This window comes from Bacidia gigantensis (genome assembly GCF_019456465.1).
Source record: "Bacidia gigantensis strain McMullin 20006 chromosome Unknown contig_231, whole genome shotgun sequence".
NCBI classification, from domain to species: Eukaryota; Fungi; Ascomycota; class Lecanoromycetes; order Lecanorales; family Ramalinaceae; genus Bacidia; species Bacidia gigantensis.
Window position 1 is genome coordinate 810,697 of NW_025408598.1, and position 16,832 is coordinate 827,528.

Genomic DNA, 16,832 nt, shown 5'->3' on the forward strand with positions numbered 1-16,832 from the left:
CGACCAAGGGACGTCATATGTTGACGCCTTTCGTGGGGCAATTTTGCTATTGGTGGGTCTTTCCTTAGAGCTCGAGATCTGCACTGTCGATATCCTTTCTGGGGATTGAGAGCAGAGAGCAGAGGAAGCTAAGACGCCTTCATAATCACCCTCATACTAACTCTTGCCGAGCTGGTGGAGCTGCGTCGTAGCAAGGACTGGAAAGTACGAGGTCAGAAATGGCATCTTGTCGCGGCTGCTGGTTGGCCGCATGCCCACATTACGTCGTTTGCCTCCGGGTCCACTCGATTCCACGCTACACGACGGGCCCTATCACTAGACTTTCATGACTACATACTACATACCAGTGTACCACCATCCGCCCTCGAGACAGGACAGTCGAACGGTCTTTGCACTCGTCAGGCCCAAAGCGACGTCAACAGAGCCAGCAAGAGGCCGATATCATTGCAGCTTACTGCTTTGTCATGCAGAACCTGCGCTTCGCATCGCGCTTCGCATTATTCACACTGCCAAAGCCTTGTCGGGCGTGGTGACCATGTTCAGAAAAGGATCGGCAGTCACTCGGAAGGGTATTGGCGGTAGCTCTATCTCTAATCGAAATAGGCAATTTCGTCTTCTTAGTATCTAGTATTCTAGCATCTGAGCACTCGCCCTTGGATCTCGGGGTCTGAGATCACGGTCCCCGTTTCTCCTCCCTGAAAAGAATCCCGAAGATCTAAACGCTTTCCACACCGCTAAATGCAGTCGAATTCACCATCCCTTTGCGGAACGGCATGGAAGAATCGCTGAATGCTTGCGCAGACTACCCCTTTCTATACGTCACAATACAGTATACCACCATCATCTAAGGAAGACCAGCCGGCCTCCCCCACAAGCGCTCCGTCCCTCCAGATTGCACTTGTACGCGATTCAGCAACTCCAGCATTCGTCTTATCCGGTGACCTTAAAGATACATTCGGCTAGGCGCGTGACATTGTGAGAGGTTATGCCTGCGACAGAGATGCGTCCGTCTTTGGTTGCGTAAACAGAGAACTATCGAGGCAGAATTAGCCGTAGTCTGGCAGCATAACTTCTTCGAACCTACCTCTTCAGCTAATCGTGTCATCTGTTCTGAGTTCAATCCTGTATATGCAAACATTCCAATTTGATTCGTGATATGAGACCAATCGTGCTTGCTGCCCAGATCTTCGAGATTCTTCTTCAATGCAGCACGCATGCTGATGATGCGGTCTGCCATGCCTTTGACTTCCTTCTCCCACTGGCTGTAGAGTTGTGGATCATTGAGAATTTCTCCAGCAATTCTGGCACCGTGAACCGGTGGGTTCGAATACAGCGGCCGTACTAAGATCTTAATCTGGGAGTCAACCCGCTTCTTCTCATCTGCCGAGTCACAGCAAATTGAGAACGCGCCAACGCGCTCACCGTAAAGACCCATATTCTTAGCAAAGGACTGCGCTAGACAGAATTGGTGGCCTTCGCTTTGAAAATGTCGGATGGGGAATGCATCCTTGTCAATATCGCCACTAGCAAAACCTTGATAGGCCATGTCGAAGAACGGATAGTGCTTCTTCTCCTTCATTACATCGCTGATCTGTGTCCACTGTGTTTTCGTTGGGTCAATCCCAGTAGGATTGTGTGCACATGCGTGCAGAAGGAAGATAGAGCCCTCGGGAGCGGACTTGAGATCTGCGATCATCCCATCAAAATCCAGACCGATCGTATCCTTGTTGTAGTACCTATATTTGACGACTTCCAGCCCAGAGTCTTTGAAAACCGCATTGTGATTTGCCCAGCTTGGCGTAGGAATGTATATCTTCTTGGCGGAGGGATAGAATCGTTCGAGAAAAGCACCACCTATCCGTAAAGCACCAGTTCCAGATATTGATTGAGTTATTGCTACCCTGCCCTCATTGAGTGCGGAAGAAGTTTGACCGTAGGCTAGCGTAGCTGCGGCCTGTGTGAACTTTGGGACACCAGTGATACCGGCATACTCTTTGTCAAGATTTGATTCCAGTACCTTCATATCAGCTGTTCGGACCGACGGGAGGACGTAAGGCTTTCCGTTGTCATCGCCTGCTTTCTATCAGCCCCGCGACACGATGGGACGAGAACGGACACTAACGGTATGCGCCAACTCCGAGGTTAATCTTCTCCTTGAGTGAGTCTGCTTTGAATGCTTCCGTGATACCTGCGATCCAATCTTTAGTGATACTCTTCCAAAGTGACCTTACCAAGCCAGCTCACCCAAGATTGCCTGTTCCAAAAAATACCCATCAGTATTGGAGACTTGGTCATGAGAAGCTGTAACTCACGTCCTAGCTAACCGTCAGCAATTGACACGCGGTCTTCCCTCTCAACAACTCACAGGAGGACCCTGGGATACATTCGCCCAGGTAGAAGCAAACCTGGCACTGGCGATCTTTGGCAAATTTCCTCGGATTGGTGCTTGTCGTAACAGGCAGCGGCAAGATGAGAGCATTTTGGAGGTCCAAAACAGTTTTTCGCTATTTGGAAGTCGTAATGAGAGGGATGGATGAATGAATGGGCGGAGTGGAAAATATTGGAATACGCTATTTACGGGAGCATCAATTGGCTTCTGACGCTAGGCCGGAGCTTTCCGAGGCTAAGAGCGCCCCTAGCCCCTTTCAATAATTGATGCTTTCTTCATGTAACAGACTCTTTTACCAAGATATGCTCAATCTCTACCATAAGGTCTCTAAATTTCTCCCTTGATGGCATGAAAACTGTGTGTGGCATGATACCAAGGCTGTCCCAACCCACCGCAATATTTGAAGGCCTCTTGCGCCTCTGAGCGCTCCTTGGCTGCTTTTAAATCCTGTTACCATCAAAGGTATACGTCTGGATTAGTCGTTTGTACCGACTTCCTGGCCTTCGCCCATACGCGACTTTAAAGATTGGGCGTCCCCTCGTCTGATGCACATATGCATTTCGCTATGCCTCCTAGGAAGACATCCCAGCCTCCGCCCTATGTTCGAGCATCTAGGTCCTCTCCTATCCGCCGAAAACAGCTTCAGTTGGGGGGACTCATCTTGTGCGGTGTCATATTGATAATGTTCTTCGGCTCTACTTTATTCAAGCCAGGTAAAGAGCGGGCACCAACAGGAACACCGGAGGTTGTCGTAGTCACATTTTTAGACGATGCTATAATGAGCCCAGAATACAGACAGAAAGTAATGGAGAACCGTAGGTATTATGCGGAGAAGCAAGGTATGTTGAGTTCCATCTACATTTCCTGCCCTTTACTGACCATGCTTTGTCCAAGGTTATGGTGTTTTCTTTCCCAATGCTAGCGATTACGACCTTAACAACTCCCCTCGAACTTGGACGTTGGTCCCCGGGACTCGACACGCCATGGCTGCATTTCCACATTCAACCTATTTCTTCTCTCTGTCACCCCACGCACTCATCATGGATCCTTCGGTTAATCTAGAGGAGCATCTTGTTGGTAAAAAGAAACTAGAATCCTTAATGCTCCGCGACAAGCCTGTTGTCCCTCCAGACAGCGTGATTAAGACCTTTGCCCACCTCAAAGGTGACAAGATTGATTTTATCGTGACCCAAGATAATGAGGGTCTATGTCAAGGAAGCTTTGTCATCAGGAGAGGCGAGTGGGCCAAATTCTTCCTCGACACTTGGTTCGATCCATTGTACCGGAGCTACAATTTCCAAAAAGCCGAGGGGCACGCGTTGGTATATCCCACCCCTTGCTAGCATTTTCTTCAATTCAATCCTAATCATGTCATCAGGAACATATCGTGCAGTGGCATCCTACTATCCTCACAAAGCTAGCGCTTGTACCTTTAAGAATATTGAATACCTACAACGTCGACATCGCAACTCGTGGAGGTCAAGATGTCATGTACAAGAGAGGTGATTTCCTGGTTCGGTTGGTTGGCTGCGAATTAGATTCAGCGCGGAATTGTGAAAAGGAGTTTGATCATTTCTATGATGAGTGGTAAGTTCAGCCCCGCGAGACAGTCACTCAATTGCACGCAATTCAATGTTTTTGAAAATCAATATGTCATTAAGAATTGGCTGACCCTGAGTCCAATCAGGAAACTCGAGATGAATTAGGCAAGCTAGCTAATGTTGTGCAAATACTCATGAATGAAGTTTAAGGATTGTTCATTCAGATTGCCGGGCGGAGGAATGGTGCTTTCTGCTACATATAGATGTGATATTTAGCACAGTAGAATAGATACCCTTGATGAACGTGAAATGGATACGACAAACGAACTCCGCGGATATGCGCTTGGGATCTAATCAATCTCCTCCTGAGAGCGAGCTCTCAATAGAATCTCAGGACTAAGAACGAGCCACTTCTGCTTGTTACCTAGTCCAGTAAAATATGTATCATGAGGCTCGTAAATGTAAGCAAGCCATGGTTTAACCCAAACCTCACAGCCCAACGGGCAATCGGTAAAGAGTCTTGGAATATGGCGCCCACAGCACACCTCCCCTTCACCGAGCATCAGCCTGTAAAACAAGCGAGCTCAGGCTTCAGCAAAGATGGCCTTCTTGCTCTGAGATCTGTCGACCGGAAGATTGACATCATTGAAATTACCCTAGTGGGTCGACGGCTCCTTGTTTGCGGTCGATCTGCCAGTATGCGACCGAATGACCCTCGAAAGGGCAACGGGATACTGGCACAGATCTGTTTTTGAAAGGAAGTGTTTTCCCCGGGCCGGCAAAATTTATATGGAAATGTGCTTGCCAAGAGCATTTTGCGCCAAGCCCAATTTGGCAAGGCGCCTTCCGCGTCAATGAACTGCGAAGGGACGACCGAAACATCCTGACATCCATGTGAACCTGTAAAATCACTACCCGTTCAATATGGCCGACTTGGCGATTGAAGAGACCAACAGGATCAGGGCATCCTTAGGGATGAAGCCTCTTCCGGTCCCTGGAGGTAGAGGACCTACTTTCAAGGCAGAGAATGGTGACTCTTCCTCAGGATCAGAGGAGGAGCAAGGGAGCACTTTGGAGTCAAGACAAGCACAAGGGTACGAGAACTGGAACGCCCTACAAGAAGAAGCTGCTGCTAAACGAAAACGTGAAGCTAAAGCGGAGGCTATCAAAAAAGCCCGTGATGCTGCCCAAAGATTTGCAAAGGTAGAAGGAAAAGGCTTAGCTGAAAAGGACGAGGCGGACAACCTGGACACCAAAACATGGTTATTACAACAAAAGAAGCGTAGGAAGAGAATCGAGAAGGATCGAGAAAAGGCTGAAAAGCTCGCAAAAGAGCTAGCAGAGCGAGAGGCCGAGGCAGAACATACGGCAGCTGACCTCTCGGGTGTGAACGTCGCTCACGCATTGGAGGATTTCAATGAAGATGGCGGACAGATATTGACCCTTAAAGACGCTACCATTGATCAGAATGAGGAGGAGGGCGATGAACTTGAGAACATGGCCTTGAAGGAACGCGAGGCTTTGGATGATAAATTGAGTCTGAAGAAGAAACGACCTGTATATGACCCACATGCTGAAGTAGAGGATGGTGGAACGACAGTCCTAAAACAGTACGACGAAACAATCGAAGGCAAAAAGCGCAAGAGATTCCAGCTGGACGCGCAAGGCATCTCCATGGAGGATAATAAAGCCCTAAAGCAAGCAGTTGAAGAGCGTTCAAAGAAACAGGCAATCAGTCTGGATAGTTTAAAGGACGATTTAGTCATCTCTGATTATGCTGCACCGATTGAGGCTAAGGTCAGGAAGTCCAAAAAAAGAAGGCAAGATCGACACGGCAGAAAGAAGCAGACGAGGACGATATATTCCCTGTTGGGGAGGTCAATGATGAAAAACCGAGTGGCAATCCTATGGACATAGATGCTGTCAATGGACAGGCGATGGTGGGGAGAGTAAAAGGCTCAATGAACAATTCTTTTGTTGATGATGAAGACCTCCAAGCATCTCTGGCTATTCAACGACGAGCTGCACTCAAGAAACGCAAAAAGGCGGCTCCCGAAGATATTGCTCGTAGCTTGAAAGAGGAGGCATCAGCAACTTTGGGGGATAACGAAGACGATGTGACAGCTGAAGAAGCAGGTCTCGTCATTGACGAAACAAGCGAATTTGTTGCAAATCTACAAAGGAGTAAGGATCAAGAAGCCGAGAAGCCTCACCGGACTAAAGCACGAAGTACAACACCGCAGCTAAAAGAAGAGCCGCCAGACGATGAAGATGTTCAGATGAATAGTCCACCCGTGGAAAGCGACGAGGACCACCTAGAAAAGCGCCTCAAACGCGACTCATTCACTCCTGAAAAGGATGATATATCAGCCGCTGGTCTTGGAGACGAAACTACGATCAGCCAAGGTCTGGGAGCCACACTGTCAATGCTTACGCAGCGTGGTTTACTCAAGCCCCAGGAGAAAGACGGGGATCTCGTGGCACTCCAGCGTGATAGGCACCACTTCCTTGCTGACAAACGACGACGAGAAGGGGATCTTGAGCGCAAGGCTCGTCTCCAGCGTGAAAGAGATCGTGCTTCCGGCAGATTGGATCATATGTCAGCGAAGGAACGCGAAGAATATGCCCGCCACGAGAATAAACAGCGCGACCAGATCGAGTCTCGTGTCATGAGCGATATCTTCACCAAAGAATACAGACCAAATGTTGACCTAAAGTATATGGATGAACATGGGCGGCACATGAGTCAAAAGGAGGCTTTCAAGCACCTTAGCCATCAATTCCATGGAAAAGGCAGTGGAAAGCAAAAGACCGAGAAGCATCTAAAGCGCGTCGATGGCGAAAAGAAGCGGGAGGCCCAGAGTCTACTGGACACGAGCCAAGCAACAGGAATGAACAACGCAGCCGGTTTGACATCCAAAAAGAACAGGCAGGCAGGGGTACGTCTAGCTTAGACTCTTTTCTATGTGAGGAGAGGTATCTTGTTGTACATCTACGTCCTCCATACTCTGCAATTGAGCCGTAAGACAGCCTGCTGTGCACTTCAGCTCGAAACCTCCATGCTGGTGGAATTCTTGCTCTACTTATTCCTGATTTCACTCACAGCAGCTTCAGCTTTCCAGTGACCTGATCCACAACACTTTTTGGTGCAGGACCAACCCCGAGCACTGTCGCCGTTCCACTGGCTATCTGCGTTCTGCCAGCATCGTGTATGATTCTCGCACACAAACCTAGGCTGATGGCCTGGGCTTGAAGAACCAACAGCTCTTCCTCCGATTGAGCTTGCACAGCAATCTTAGCAGCCCCAAACGACTCCCAACGGCGGAGCACAGGATGGTTTGGGTGGGAGGTGCGGAGGGTAGTGTAGCAAGCGAGCGTCGCGTGAGAAGCCTGCGCTGCTATTTTCCCTATGGAACAATGTCAGTCTTTCTGACTACTACCGCCCTAGACTCGAAAGCCAGTGTTCTCAGCGAGGACATTGGATACCTTTGCCCATGCCCAAGTCCGTTCTTACCACCAGCACGAGCTTGCATTCTTCTTTGTTTCCTTCAAACGTAGCCAGCTCCCCAACGACTTCTTCCTCACTGCTGTCTGCTTCATCCTCTTCTTCGGAATCTTTCACTTCCTTGCTCTGCTTCCGTCCCAGCTGCTTCATGAGCTCTTCATCACTGCTATCAGGGTGTATGGTGACATCGTAGCTATTAGGCCAAGATTTCTTCGCAGCTTTCCTGGCCGTGCTCGACGACCCAAACACGCCAATCGACGACGCAGAGCCGATCAGGTACCCAGTCGCTACGGACAGGATGGCAGTCGCAAGGGCTATGGATATTGTCGATGGCCCATCTTGAGAGGTCATCTTAGATAGCAATTTGCGGGGATGGCTCGTGGCCAGGCGACCACGTAATAGTGGTAGTAGTAAGACTCGTAGCTAATGATTGAATTCTCGTAGGGCTGAGACTCATCTATCGACAATTCTTTGAAAGCTTGAACTCACTCGTTAGTGACAAAGTTCTTTGAGAAAGTCCTGTGCATCTTACCGAGCAATCACCACTCGACTCACGCTATTGAGGTTTTGATGTTCCGAGTGTGCGATCTCTTTCTATTCGGCGGCATTGCCTATTTACATCCATCACGAACTCTTGATGGTGACACCCCACCCACATCTTCTATTTTCCCTGTGCATTCGCAATGGTCCCTCGACTTCAAAGCACGCACAGTCTGCCGTACATACCGTCTCTTCCCCGCGCGAGCTATTCCAGCGCAACGATTACCCATTCTCAAAAGCGAAAAGCTCCGCCTTATCCCTATGGAGCCGCTCAGCACTTTAAACAGCGTGACACAGGTCTTTACGGTGGCTCCAAAGTCCAACATGGCAACAAGGTCTCAGAGAAGCACGAGGTGAAGACGTTGCGCGCATGGCATCCCAATGTGCAAAACAAGCGGCTTTGGTCAGACGCACTGGGGAGGTTTGTCAGGCTGAAAGTCCAAGCCAGGGTTTTGCGGACGATTGACAAGGTAGGGGGTCTCGATGAATATTTACTTGGTGATAAGTCTGCGAGAATTAAGGAACTAGGCCTTACGGGTTGGCATTTGCGGTGGCAGATCATGCAGACGGAGAGGGTCAAAGAGAGGTTTCGTACCGAGAAGGTGCGATTGGGTTTGCCCTCTGCAGGCTATATCAGCCAACAGGAAAAAAGTAAGAAAGTCCTGAGGCAAAGGGCCACCGAATTGGCCTTGATGTATGTGAGAGCAGAGCAAGAGCAGTCAGAGAAAAAGCAGAATAGCGAGGCCAAGAACAATTTGACAGAGGACGACCAGCCTTCATTACCTTCAAGCCTAGTACTTGAAGCAAACGTGGATACCATTGCTATGGAGATCGCAGAGGACACCAGGTCTGTCAGTCGAACCCTACCGTTACCTCAACTCGAGCCAGACATGCTTGAAGAAATATCAACATCGTCGAAAGATTTTGGAATCTCTCTACAGCCTACCCATAAGGACTTTCACTCAACACTCGTTAAATTAAAGGATATCGCAGCTCAACTCAATACCCCACTCGAGGATCTGATCAGCCAAGCTCACACAGCGAATCGAGCGATCGAAGAGCGGAAACCTCGCAAACCAGAGCGTAAGGACGAGACCACCGGAGCACAGGAAATACACCCTCTCATTCCACCTGCTGAGCCCCACTTCGAGATCGATTCCGCCATTGAGAGAGGCACCGCATGGCAGCTCTTCTCATCCTACCGACCATACGCGCAGCACGAGCTCATGAAACTGCGAAAGGAGCGAGAGGCCCAACGTGTCACTATTGCCAACAGGTATATATGGCTCATGCGGACGAGTCGGCGGAAAGGTGGTGCACCGGGAGTGTACGTGAAGAAATCCGCGTGGGATACGGCGTACAAGAAGGCAGGAAAGGAAGTCTTGCCGAAGAGCAATGTTTTCAACGTCCCCCGCCAGCGATCACGAAAGGGCCATGGAAGAGGTTAGTCCGGCATGCCTTCAAGCAGAGGGATACGAGAGGGACGAAGGAGCAGAAGCTAGGGGATGGTGGGAAGGGAGGTGGTGAGCATTCAGGGTGGTTTGAGTCAGTGAAGCAGAAGCTCAATAGCTACCTCATGGAGAGAATGCGTAGGAAAGCGGTGGAGGCAGAAATGAGAGACAATCCCGCCACTGTAGCATAAGCGTTTTAGGCAGTAGAATGCCCGTTCTGTAAATAATGCGGTGTAATTTATTTGAAAGCAAGCTTTCTTATTTCAATAAATAATCTAAACAATGAATTCCCGATCGCCTTCGCTATCAACGTTGCTCTGTCGCCCAAGCAAAGACCAGAAGGTCCATTTTCCATAGCATATCCCACGTCAACGCCTATCTGACAGATCTACAATCCAGCTTGATCAAGGATATATAAGAAGGATGAAATATGTACATATAAAGGCTTCCACTCCGCGCAATCATCGCGTTGACGCTACTTCTTGAAAGCGTTGTTCACGTCTTCTCTCCTCCACTCGACTTCCAATCCCCCAGAATATACGTCGCGTACCAACTTTCCCACGCGCTCAAGTATATTTTGATAGCGCGCTTCACACGCTTTGAGGACCTTGTTCACTAAAATAGCAGAGTCGTCCGCCTCTCCAAAATGTTTTTCGACACGCTTTTTGAGAGCCTCTACGCCCCGACGTATCTCCTTCGCGTCATAGGAAGACAGGACCTTCTTGAAGACTTGCCTTGAATGTGACGGTCGCTGGGCGATCGCGGAGGGCGGTGAACTGTTAAGACTATTGCTGAGAAGAGTTTCTGTTGACTCCACAAAATCAAGTAGCTTGCCTAAAGGCCTACGAAGGACTGACGCGAGATAAAGATCGAGATGTTCTTGCATGTCCGCTTGGGCATGAGAGTTCCATTCCTCCAGCACTCGGTTGTTATGAAGTGTGGTTTCCTCAATGTAATGGCTCATGTTCTCGATGATCAAAATATGGTGATTTAGCGCTTCTTTGTCTTCGTTATCTCCAAGTGATGTGCCCAGGTGTGAGTGGCTTGCAGTGGGTGACTCCTTGGCAATGAACTTGAGCGACTCGAACATGGCCTTGTTGATAGACCGATATGCATCATCAACGATGCCTCGGATTTGAAGCTGCGGCAGGAGAGCCGTAGGCGGCAGCATCTTTTCAATGGCGACTGAGAAGCCAGGGAAAATCTTGATGAAATTGATGACGCCTTTCCTCTTCTTAATCTTGACTTTGGTGTCTTCGATGCCTCGTACCTGTTCTTCAATAAAGCGAGAGAATTGTGTGATAAGGCGGTCATGGATGCGGCCGATGGTTTGGGAAAGGAACTCTTGGTTTGTTTCTTCAATATTTGATAGCTGAGTCTCCATAGTGTAAAGCATCCCAACAGCGTTCATAGAATCTTGCTTGACGAACCAATCAACTAAGCCTTGCACTTCAGCAGGCCAGAAACTAAAAATGTCTTCCATGACACCAAGGACTTTGCGTGCTAGGGTTCTGTTCGGATCGGGTGGCTGTTTGACATCCAAATCGCTTGGTTGTCGGTCTCCAGGTTCTGATGCAATTGCATCAGCGAAGTCTTGAGTGTCTAGAGACGATACGTGGAACAATTTGACAATGAAATTCTGTTCGATCAAGATGAGACGCGCCTCGCCGGTGAGAATTGAGGCAAAAGCTACGTAAGCTGGATGCTTGCCGTCTTTCGGTCGCTCGCCTGAAGATATTCGACTGGGTCCATCCGCTCGGACCGTCTTCGATCGCTTGACTGTTAGCTTCCGTCCTACAAGGCTTTCATGCTCTTTCTCCTGTGCGGTGAAGAGGACGTCCTGCTCATCTCCAGAAGGCTTTTGCGTTATTTTTCTCCAAGCGAGCATGTTCTCTCTCATTTCATCTTGATACGGTTTTCGCGCATGTATATCGTACAATTTCATCAGATTTTCCCACTCCAAGGGCTGTATTTCTCGAACAAAAAGTAGCAAGGCTGAATACATCCAGAGATCCTGCTTTGGTTTCTCTCTCAGCCGCTCGTCAAGTCTAGGAGAGTCTACCAAATTGCCGGCTTTTGCTCTGTCCAGGGCATCCATTGTCTGTGTCTCGCTTTCCTGGAATATTACATTCATCCCATGTTTGAGTCGCTGGACGAATTCTGAACTCTCCCTTTGGAACAGTTCTCTCTTCTCTCGGACTGCATGCATGGAGCTCAACTCTGTTGCATCCTGGCCCACGCTGCTTTTTCGGTAGGCATTTGCTTGATCAGGCGGGCCTGCGTCCTCGTCATGGCGAAGCTTGGGATCGATCATTGACATAGCTGTATATAGTTGACTGAGCACGCTTTCGATCTCGCGAATGCCTCTTGTTTTGAATAAAGATGCGTCTTTGAGAATTCTTAGCTGAGAGCTGGAAATCGAGATGTTGTCTAGAAGGTTTCTGAGCTCTGTATGAAGCAGCTTCTGATTGGCGGTTTGAACCTGGAGGCCTTGAGACTGAGCCTCAATATAAGCGACATCTTCACTCAAGGTCTAGAGGGTTAGCACAATTTTTGTGAGTTGCCAAGTTTCACATACCCCAAGTTCGACATTGTAAAGAGTTAAGAGACAGTCTAGTTCCTCACATTCAGCCATAACCTTATCAATCATGTCACCAACTACGAGAGTGCGGTCATCGCTGTTGTCCACCGCACCTAACCAGCTCCCTGCTTCCACTCGAGCAAGCTCTTTGCGGATGCCAGTCTCTAAATTTTCGAACGTGGTCTTATTACTATCTTCACCCCATCCAAAGTCATTCAAAATTGCTTCTATCTCAAATGTGCGTCCTTCCAGGAGGCTGGGATTGATACCTAACGATTTCGCATATTTTGCAGAATGATCGGATTGCCTCTTCTTGCGACGTTCATCTTGCGGTGGCACAGGAGGTTTAGTGATGGCTGCCGGAGCTTCAACCTTCTCGGCGGCTAGAGGGTCGACAGGTTCTTGCAATCTACTGGGATCCTGAGATGGAGAGATTGTCTGCTTCGCCGGAGAGGTTGTTAAGCTTAGCAAAGAGTTTTCTTTTTTCGCATCGGGAGTGGCTGGCCGCGAATCTATCTTAATGCCTGGTGTCCCGGGCCTCGCATCATCCTGGCTAACACCTCGTAGAAGGGTCGATGCTTGGAACACGCCGGTGATACCGTCTCCGGTTGATGACTGCTCTGATAGCCCTTTCTCACCTGGCATGCCTGGACGAGGTTTGAATGCGTTGTAGGCGGTAGCTGCTTTGCGAAACTTATTTGCTATCTCCGCATTCGATTTCTTTTTGATCATAGGTCCTAGCCCAGGACGATGGGTTTCTGTCACTGATTGAGATTCTGGATGGTCAGGAGTAGGAGTCGGATCAATTTGTGTCTCTGAGGGAATCGATTCTGGCTTAGTTGCAACGACTGGCGATTCAATGGGCTCTTTGAACTTCCTCGGCTCCTCTTTCGGTATTCGTTCCAATCCATCTTGGCTGGGTGGCTTCGGTGGACGAATGTCATTTTTCGAGCGACTTCTCCCTAATGATGGCGGCGCTGGGGCATTCATATCCCGGTCGGATTGCCTCCCTTGCCTTGATCCGGCTCTCCTATCGCCATTCATAGATTCTGAAGGTTGAGTACGTGATTTCTGAGAATAGATGCTGCCTTCAAGTTGAGAATTGGAATCGCTTGACGTGGTCGGCGGTCTATGCTTCGGGCTTCTTATCTCCAGGGCTGGAGGTATATCGCTTCCTTTAGCCGCCGTACGCGGCCTTTCATCAGTGGACTCTGAACGAGCCTGGCTGTGAGCCCTGATGCGGGCCTGAGTTGGATATGTGCCATTCAGTCTCGACTGCTCGCTGCTGGACCGTCCGCTTGGGACAGACTGGGCGAACGGTGGGGCTGTTTCGTAGGAACTGGAGGGTTCATGCCGATTCTCACTGGGAGCACGAGAATTGCTGGTGGTAGAGTACGAAGGCGCCTTCATTGAATTGGGAGATTCTGATCGACGAGAACGCATTGATTGAGAGGTTTGTGAGTGAATGGAGTCGGTTGAAGGGAAAGCACCTGGCAGACGCATACGCTCATTGCTTGGTGCGTTACGTAAAGCTCGATCACGAGAAGTTGCACTATGTAGAAGGCGGTGCTCTTGTTGCGCGGTACTGTGCAGGGTTCGTTCAGGTTGAGTAGGCCTTTGCTCTTGCGACGGCCGTCGCCGCCTTTCCCTTGACGCTTCTGGAGGTTGTGCGTCTGAACGAGCCGCCCTCGGAGGAGGGTCTTGACTAGGGACTCGGTTTGTGGGTACTGGGTGGCCGTTTGGACGAGGTCTGGGTGTATCAGTGCTTGGTTGCCCGGCCGATGCTCCAAGCTGTTCTAATTCTTGAGAACTGAATCCGATCAACTCAGGCAATCTGCCTCCGGTGTATTTCTTGAATATCTTGATGAGGCTGAAGATGAAGAATTCCTTCTCCTTCGCGCTCGCGGCCTGCCAATAATATGGCTTTTGAAGGGTGACGACGAAGCCAGAGTCTGATGCGGGTTGGTTGTATTGTTGCTCTTCGGCTGTCTGTGGCATGGCATGCGCAAATGACTCCACCCTGTTCAAATCGTCCAAAGACCATGTTTTCCCGATTGAAAATGTTCCATTCGCATTTTCACGACCCTTGTGCATCCTCACTCGACCGGATTTACGTACAGCGACCATGACGACTCTTGGCTTCTTTTTCTGGGGTAAGGAGTCGGAGGGAGGGGGGCTTTGGGGATGATCTTCGTCCTCCTGGACGCGTATGTGCGTAATGTACGATTCATTCACTAGAGCTTGTTAAGACACATGTCTCTCATCCAAGAGGCAAGCGTACATGATCCATCTGGGTCCTTTTTGCTAAAGCAACTTTCAATAATCCGCTTCTTTTCGTCCTCAAATTTCTCCGCTCGGCTCATTTGACCCCCCTGATGAAACCCATTTGACGCTGGCGGTGGCGACAGCATACCGGGCTGAGGATGACCGTTACGCACGTCGTGCCCCGGCCGCGCTCCAGGTCCCATAGGTGCTCCATCTTGTGGACCTCGATAGCGCTGGCCGGGGATATTAGGGTTCATCCTTCAGCGGGATCGAGAGCTTTGGGACCATTTGTCGCATTCCATGTTCTTATCAAGTGTGAATCGTCAGAAGATGGTGTTTCGTGGTCCACTCGCTCGTGCTGGCAACTTGACGCTGAGATTCACACGCAGTAGACCCAGATCGTAAGGAGCAATCCACGCCAAGCCAGGCCTGACTGCACAAATGAACTTTAGTCCTAAGGTTAGGCCCGCCGGTCTTGAGCTAGGGAACTCTTACCGAGAAATCTTTTTTTTGATTTCAAACAATTCGCGATCGACCTGATTCAGTATCCAGGATGCCTAAAAAGCCGAAGAAAGACAAGAAGCCTCCAAACCTCAAGCCAGCTTTTCATCTTTCCAAGGAGCAAAAGCTTGAGGCTGCAAAGGCAACCCGTCCGAAAAAGAAGCACGCACCAGACAGACCACAGCCAGCATGGATGTTTCCTCCCGACGAAGAGAACCCTGTCCTCAATCCTGTCATCAAACCCGAAGAGCAAATACGCAAGGAGCAGGAAAAGCATAATGCCTCAATTGACTTTCTACAGCACAAAGTGTTCAATGCTCCAATGAAGAAGCCTCCTCCTGGCCTGCTAATTACTTTGGTTGGTGCGTTCTTAAGTAGTTACGGTTTTGACGGAGCTTCACGCCTCTACACCGCTCAAATCCTTGCGAGAAACAGGTTAGACGAATGGAAAATTGAAATTGGCCAGGAGCTGCCAAAAGAATTCCCACCGCTTATCCAAGTCTTCAAAGAATGGCACGCAGGGTATCAGATAGACAACGAAGTAGATGAGACCAGCAGTAGCGATAGCGATGACAGTCATGCGACAAGACACAGGAAGGGAAAATCAAAGGCCGCGAAAGCCACTAGGGTGACCTTGGAGGTCGAGCAACATGCTAAGGATGAAGCCAGTAGTAGTGAGGGAAGTGATTCAGACAGCAGCGATGATGACAGCTCAGACGTAGATACGGGAGGCCGATCGCCAAAGGGAAAAGCTCAGAAGCCGGAAAAAGCATCCAAGCCGCAATCAGGTTCGTCCTCCGTCTCGAACTCGGGGTCATCGTCGGACTCTGATAGCGACATGGATGACGCGACTGAGCCAGCCGGTATCTCACTACCAGATATCGGCTCTTCGATAAAGGCTGGAACAAGTGACAATGCTGTGACCTCGAAAGCTGGAAGCAGCGATAACGAATCTTCTGATTCAAGTTCGGACTCTGAATCAAACTCGGACTCTGAATCTCAAGTAACTGCAGAAACGGATTCTTATAAGAGCCCGATGGCTTCGATTGAGAAAGCTAGCCAAGCCAAAGTCCAAAAAAGTGACACTTCTTCAAGCAATGGTACCTCCTCAGACTCGGACTCGGATTCTGAATCCGACTCTGGTCGGCTTGTGAACTTGCCACGCCATACCGCTGGAAGCAAAATAGAAAGCAATTTAGCAACCGAGAAGCAACCGAGGGTGGGCTCAGACTCCAGCGAGACGCTTCAAGCATCGTCAGCACGAAAAAAATCGACAGACAATACCAGCCTCTCTTCTTCATCTCCCTCGTCTTCATCTGCATCCTCTCCAGACCCGAACCCAGACGAAAGTACAGACGGCCTGCCAGCCGCACAAACGTACTCCAGTACCATAGCGCCTTCAAAACGTAAACGCTCGGCTTCTCCTTCGACCACCAAGAAAGCCGCGAAGAAAATCAATGCACCCTTTCAGCGGATTGCATCAGACACGAAGGTAGACTCAAGGTTCGCATCGAACGCCTATCAGCCATATGAATATGCGGACCGCGCACATCAGGATCTCAGTATTACACGGGGTCGAGATTTCACGAAGGAGAAAAACAAGAAGAAACGAGGAAGCTATCGAGGAGGGCCGATTGATGTGAACGGAGGGAAAGGTGTCAAAATTGACGATTGAGCGCAGAACATGAATTATACGAAAAGCATTTTTCGAAAGGTAAAGAATTGATACCCAAAGCTAGTTAGTGGATATCGGAAACCATTATGGTGCCTCTATTACCAACCTAGTAGTAGATGATGTTGACATATCCAAACCAAAAAATTTGAAAAAATCATTCTGAAAAGAGAAGACCCATCCACGCAAAGCAAAAACCGTAAGCACACGGCAGGCGGACTCCAATATCAACATCAGTGAAATGCAGCGCATTTACCTCAAAGCCGACTGCAAGAAATCATGTTCCACCCGATTTTGCCGAGCAGTCTTTCAATATTTCACGCTTTACCTATATTCGATAAAGGCTGGCTGTTGCCTCCTAAAGCGTGCTAGCCTAGCAAGCTAGGC

The 16,832-nt window shown here is 49.3% G+C and overlaps 7 protein-coding genes across 7 annotated transcripts; 4 read left to right on the forward strand and 3 right to left on the reverse strand.

The window, feature by feature from the left end:
* Positions 1 to 930: 930 nt before the first annotated feature.
* On the reverse strand, positions 931 to 2,023 carry KY384_004259 (uncharacterized protein; the record flags this gene model as incomplete). Its single annotated transcript, XM_044812765.1, has 2 exons — positions 931 to 1,032; positions 1,085 to 2,023. 2 exons carry the CDS (start codon positions 2,021 to 2,023, stop codon positions 931 to 933), a joined length of 1,041 nt encoding a protein of 346 aa, XP_044670185.1.
* Positions 2,024 to 2,954: 931 nt separating this feature from the next.
* KY384_004260 (uncharacterized protein) lies at positions 2,955 to 4,139 on the forward strand (the record flags this gene model as incomplete). Its single annotated transcript, XM_044812766.1, has 4 exons — positions 2,955 to 3,228; positions 3,284 to 3,711; positions 3,768 to 3,911; positions 4,077 to 4,139. The coding sequence occupies 4 exons, from the start codon at positions 2,955 to 2,957 to the stop codon at positions 4,137 to 4,139; spliced, it is 909 nt and encodes a 302-aa protein (XP_044670186.1).
* Positions 4,140 to 4,854: 715 nt separating this feature from the next.
* KY384_004261 (uncharacterized protein) lies at positions 4,855 to 6,884 on the forward strand (the record flags this gene model as incomplete). The annotated part of the gene is made up of 2 exons (XM_044812767.1): positions 4,855 to 5,665; positions 5,728 to 6,884. 2 exons carry the CDS (start codon positions 4,855 to 4,857, stop codon positions 6,882 to 6,884), a joined length of 1,968 nt encoding a protein of 655 aa, XP_044670187.1.
* A 145-nt stretch (positions 6,885 to 7,029) lies between these two features.
* On the reverse strand, positions 7,030 to 7,786 carry KY384_004262 (uncharacterized protein; the record flags this gene model as incomplete). The annotated part of the gene is made up of 2 exons (XM_044812768.1): positions 7,030 to 7,337; positions 7,417 to 7,786. The coding sequence occupies 2 exons, from the start codon at positions 7,784 to 7,786 to the stop codon at positions 7,030 to 7,032; spliced, it is 678 nt and encodes a 225-aa protein (XP_044670188.1).
* A 332-nt stretch (positions 7,787 to 8,118) lies between these two features.
* On the forward strand, positions 8,119 to 9,423 carry KY384_004263 (uncharacterized protein; the record flags this gene model as incomplete). Its single annotated transcript, XM_044812769.1, has 1 exon — positions 8,119 to 9,423. The coding sequence occupies one exon, from the start codon at positions 8,119 to 8,121 to the stop codon at positions 9,421 to 9,423; it is 1,305 nt and encodes a 434-aa protein (XP_044670189.1).
* Positions 9,424 to 9,901: 478 nt separating this feature from the next.
* Positions 9,902 to 14,529, reverse strand: KY384_004264 (uncharacterized protein; the record flags this gene model as incomplete). Its single annotated transcript, XM_044812770.1, has 3 exons — positions 9,902 to 11,959; positions 12,005 to 14,241; positions 14,289 to 14,529. 3 exons carry the CDS (start codon positions 14,527 to 14,529, stop codon positions 9,902 to 9,904), a joined length of 4,536 nt encoding a protein of 1,511 aa, XP_044670190.1.
* A 296-nt stretch (positions 14,530 to 14,825) lies between these two features.
* Positions 14,826 to 16,448, forward strand: KY384_004265 (uncharacterized protein; the record flags this gene model as incomplete). Its single annotated transcript, XM_044812771.1, has 1 exon — positions 14,826 to 16,448. The coding sequence occupies one exon, from the start codon at positions 14,826 to 14,828 to the stop codon at positions 16,446 to 16,448; it is 1,623 nt and encodes a 540-aa protein (XP_044670191.1).
* Positions 16,449 to 16,832: the final 384 nt, after the last annotated feature.